This window comes from Triticum dicoccoides, chromosome 7B (genome assembly GCF_002162155.2).
Source record: "Triticum dicoccoides isolate Atlit2015 ecotype Zavitan chromosome 7B, WEW_v2.0, whole genome shotgun sequence".
Taxonomy (NCBI): Eukaryota; Viridiplantae; Streptophyta; class Magnoliopsida; order Poales; family Poaceae; genus Triticum; species Triticum dicoccoides.
In genome coordinates this window covers 616764634-616769445 of record NC_041393.1, presented here as the reverse complement: position 1 = coordinate 616769445, position 4812 = coordinate 616764634, and the positions used below count along the sequence as shown (strand labels likewise).

The following is a 4812-nucleotide window of genomic DNA, read 5'->3' as shown; positions in this document are numbered from 1 at the left end:
GTTGGTTTATGTCATGTTTTTTTTTTCTGAGGGGTTCATGGTTTTGGTAACCGTGGACAGTGCGGCGCGGTTGCCGGAAATGAAGGGGAGTGCCAAAGCCCAGTGTCACCGAGGGCCCATGCAATTGTCCGGCCTGGCACACGGCACACAAAACTTATCCGGCCCGTAGGAACGCACGCAGCACGGCAGCAGAGTCTAAAAAAAAAGCAGAGAGCTCTACCGAACAGTCTTGAACCTGAACCTACCAGCAGCTCGCTTTGCCGGAGGCCAGAGCCATACAAGCCCGCACAACCACCGGTCTTCGCCGTAAGCACGCACGGCAACTTGCTTGCAAAACCATATGCGTCTTCGCGCTCACCGCCGTCAACACGTGAACAACCCGAACCGCCGCCATCGTCGTCACCTCGACCCCGGCCGGCAAGATCGATGATGGCGCCGAATCCGAGCACCGTCATCCAGGCCAAGCTGGTGGGTACGTCGCCCAGGCATGCAGTTTTCGTTTCTCTGTCCGATCACCACCGACCACCTTGTCTCTCCACCATGGCTTTTGCTTGTAACGGTCGATCTAGCATGCTGCTTTTCATGGCGAGAGTGATCGGATTTGCGGCGTGCGTGCGTGCGTGCGTGTGCAGGTGCTGCTGGGGGACCTGGGCGCCGGGAAGACCAGCATCGTCGTCCGGTTCGCCAAGGGGCTCTACTACGAGTGCCAGGAGTCGACCATCGGGGCGGCCTTCTTCTCGCAGGCGCTGCCCGTGAGTGGCGCCGGCGGCGGCGAGGACGCCACCGTCAGGTTCGACATCTGGGACACCGCCGGGCAGGAGCGCTACCACAGCCTCGCCCCCATGTACTACCGCGGCGCCGCCGCCGCCGTCGTCGTCTACGACATCACTAGCACGGTGAGAGAGATCTTCTCTTCTCCACGGAAACTTCGTGTCTGATGATGGAATCTGAAACTAATTGCTCTGCCCTGCTTCGTGTTCGATCGTTAATATGTTCGATTTTTCCTGCGTGGGCGTCAGGATTCGTACACCCGAGCGAAGAGGTGGGTCGACGAGCTTCAGAGACAAGGTATGGTATAACTGAACACGTCTCTGTACTTCCATCTCGTCGCTGGAAATCAATATGCATGTCAGTGCTTAGGTTTTTCTGCACATCCAAACAGGGAACCCACATCTGGTGATGGCGTTAGTGGGCAACAAGGTCGATCTGGAAAAGAAGAGGAAGGTTGGCACACAGGTATATACTTACAACATATTTGCAGACAAAAAATTCAGAACCCCGGTGCTGCATCTGTCAGTCAAACCCATCATCGCCTCTGTTTTTCTCTGAATGAATGCGAGCGAGCAGGAGGCGCTGGAGTACGCGGAGCGGAACGGCCTCTTCTTCATGGAGACGTCGGCCAAGACGGCGCAGAACGTCGGCGAGCTCTTCTACGAGCTAGGCAAGCCTCTATGAAACTCTACCTGCTTCTTCTCGATCGGCTTCATCTCTCGCTTTGGTTGTACTGATACGTGTGTTTGTCGGCAGCCGAGAGACTGGTGAAGGTGCGGCCGAACCATCCAGCCGGGATGGTCCTGCACGAGGGCCAGCCCGGCGTCGGGGGACGGTGGTTCTGCTGCTCCGGGTGATCGACGATGCCGATGCGTGTCGCGCGCCGGCGGCGATAGGAGAAGGTGTCGTGTGGATAGGATTCTGCGTCGTGTACATATGCCGCTCTCTCTGTACGTATCAAGGACTCGACTGTACTTGTTGTGATGTGTTGTGAATTGGTGATGGTATGACATCTGGTTTATAAGCCTTTGAGGTGGCGCACGTTTTGGTGGTCCTGGCGGGGGCTAAACTGCACGTTTTTGTGCACAGTACTTTCTCTATTTCAAATGGGACTGGTTAGGGGTAAGTGGACTGAAAACTCAATTTGGGCCAGTCGATTCGTCTAAGCCATTGGATTTAAAACGAGCGGTCAGATTCCTTCTTCAACCTCCAGCGCCCCTCCTTTGTTTCCTTATCGACCCGCCCCACGTACCATCCGCCAAACCGGCAGCCATCACCGCCCACGACCGACGGCGCTCCTGTGCCAGCCTTGCCGTCCCACCCTCTCGTCCACCGCCATGCTAACGCTGCCCCCGGCCATCCCTTTAACTTGAACAATTTTTTTTCGGGGAGACCCCCGCCCCAGCCCCGCACGCACACAAGATAGAAAACCGGGACACCTACCACTTTAAGATAGACACCGAGGTCACCTGCCACCCTAAGATAGACCCAGAGGGCTTCTCCGGCGAGCCGGCAGCTGCTCCTTCCTTCCCTCCGGCAGTTGCTTCCTTCATGCGAAATCAACTCACTCGAATATTTTTTTCAGGTGACTTACAAGTAGCTAAAATGATTTCAGATATAGTGCATATTTGTTTTACAGAAAGAATACACAGTTTGCACCTTAACTTCTCAAACCAGACAAGTTTCGCTGTCGACCCAACCGGCCCTGGTTTCAACCACATATCCATCATATCTGTTCATCCTGTCTGGTGACATTTTATCGAACACCTAACGCGCCACACCAAGAACCTCAAGCTAGATGCTGGACGAGCTCGAATTTATGCTAGATCATCACAAACATTTGTCACGGTAATATCTTCAAATCAAGGAGTATAGCTCAGGTGCAGAGATGAATCGAGATCAAGCAGGCAACCAGATAGACGAACACACAGAATCTGATGAGCGCGCCGGCCGCAACCTGTTGAACGAGCTCCCTGTCGAAGGCGAACCGCGGCGCCAGCACACCGAGGGGCCGCACCAGGGTAGTCTCGGGGACGGAATTCCTGCTCCTGCGGCGCAGCAGCGTGTTGCCATGGCCGGTGCTGCTCTCCGTAGCCGAGTGTCCGCGGACATCACCGTCGCACTCCTCCTCCTGATACCGCTCGTCATCCTCGGAACTTGACGCATCTTCTTCCTTCTCCTGCTCGTCGCTCGCGCTGACTGCCGCTAGCCATTCGACCTCGCCGTCGTCCCTGTTGTCATGGTCGAGCTTGGAACTCCCCGCCTTTTCGTCGTCGTTCTCTTCCTCCTCCTCCTCCGGAGCCGGCGGAGCAAGAACGTAACCCTCCAACTGGACAATGGCCGAGGGCGGGCCGGTCGCGGAAAAGGAGAACCTGTCGTCCAGCACCAGCGGGCGACGGAACTCCACCCGGGGCGTCACCTTCGACAGCGACATGAACAGGTGGGGCGGTCGGGTGCCGATAACGACGCAGGCTTCGACGACGCCCATGTCGGCGTCAGCCGGGTCGGGGAGGAAGACGGCGGTGACGCAGATGGGCGCGTTGGCCCTCGGCGCAAACGTCTCCACGTCACCGCACTCGACCCGCACGAACCAATCCCCTTCGTTCTCCACGGTGGTCACCGGCGCCTCTCCCTCGTCCTCGACCGGCGGCATAGCAAGAACGTAGCCCATGAACAACCGGGCCGGGGGCGGTCCCGCCTCCCTGCGGCATCACGAAGAAGGTGCACTCCTGCCCCTCGCGCACGGCCACCATGCCCCGCGCGCCGGGGTTCGCAGCCGACAGCGACGCTAGCGGGATGCAATCCGCCCCCCACGAGTTGCCGATGACGACACAGACGTCCGCGACGCCCTGGCTGCCGACGAGGAAGGCGTCGGTGACGTAGAGGCGCTCGTTGGCACTCGGTGCTACCGTCTGCTCCTCGCCGCCCTCGACCTGCAAGTACCAGTGGTGTTCCTTCCACCGCCGCTGATCCATGGCCTGATGGCCATGCCCGATCGATCGGCAGAGTTGCAATGTCGAGTTGATCAATACCTTCGTGATCGTGAAGGAGACCTCGCCCTTGGTTTGTGTGTCTGTGCATACATATCGACCGGGGACTTAGCCCAATCTGATCGGTATAAAAAAAATTAGAGTTGATCCACTGTTTTACCGAAAAAAATTATACGAGACTATGTCTCTTATAAAGCAGGTGAGACCCGTCCTGATGGATGACACGTGGCATTCACAAATCACAAAGCATCTAATCTCCCCCCCTGATTTTAGATGGGGGTGGGGTAAGTGCTTTGTGATTTGTGAACAGCTAATCCGTAAGACCTGGTCTCATAAATTTTTTCCCCCTGTTTTACCCCCGCCCGGGTCTGTTATCTGATAGGACCCAAATCATCGTTGCCGATTAGGATGCGTTTTTTTGTTGTTGCAAATTCATTGATTAGGATGCGAATTTGGAGCGGGCCGAGATGGCAATGGTTAGAGTATGGTGAGTACAACCCTCTTGTGCCAAAAAACCCATACCCATGGAAATTTTGTATACCCACCCGTTTCAATACTCATGGGCGTAAATTGACACGATACCTGATGGGTATCCAGTGGGTACAATATATAACATTTATATTCTGAAAAAGTAAAGAAATACGTGTAATATTAAAGTGATGATGGATGATCAATCTATCACCGACGTGGTATCCTTCGGTGGGAGGTCTATCAGAGGTGACAAGGGAGTACAATAAGCAGTTGGTGGAAGCCCGACACAGTGGAGGTGGTTGTGGGAAGTAGGGATCGCTGGTCTGAGACTTGGACAAGAGTCCGTTTATGATTAGTCGAGATTACATCATTTTGAGGAGTCACATAGGACACAAGAGGAGTGGCAAGCTGGTGGATGCGGGCCTATGAGCTATGGTTGGTTTAGGGAATAAGAGATTGAGCATTGGGCCATATGAGTTGGATGTTGACCCATATGTCATAGGAGTTATTTTTCTTTACTGGGTTTTTCTAAGTATCCATTAGGTTACCCGTGGGTGTAATTTTGTACCCATGCCTTATC

General features: G+C 55.0%; 1 protein-coding gene across 1 annotated transcript; it reads left to right on the top strand.

Moving 5' to 3' along the window:
• Positions 1 to 323: 323 nt before the first annotated feature.
• LOC119341087 (ras-related protein Rab5-like) lies at positions 324 to 1735 on the top strand. Its single transcript, XM_037612981.1, has 6 exons — positions 324 to 468; positions 633 to 896; positions 1020 to 1068; positions 1163 to 1236; positions 1348 to 1441; positions 1528 to 1735. The coding sequence occupies exons 1-6, from the start codon at positions 427 to 429 to the stop codon at positions 1626 to 1628; spliced, it is 624 nt and encodes a 207-aa protein (XP_037468878.1). The 5' UTR covers positions 324 to 426; the 3' UTR covers positions 1629 to 1735.
• The last annotated feature ends 3077 nt before the right edge of the window (positions 1736 to 4812 follow it).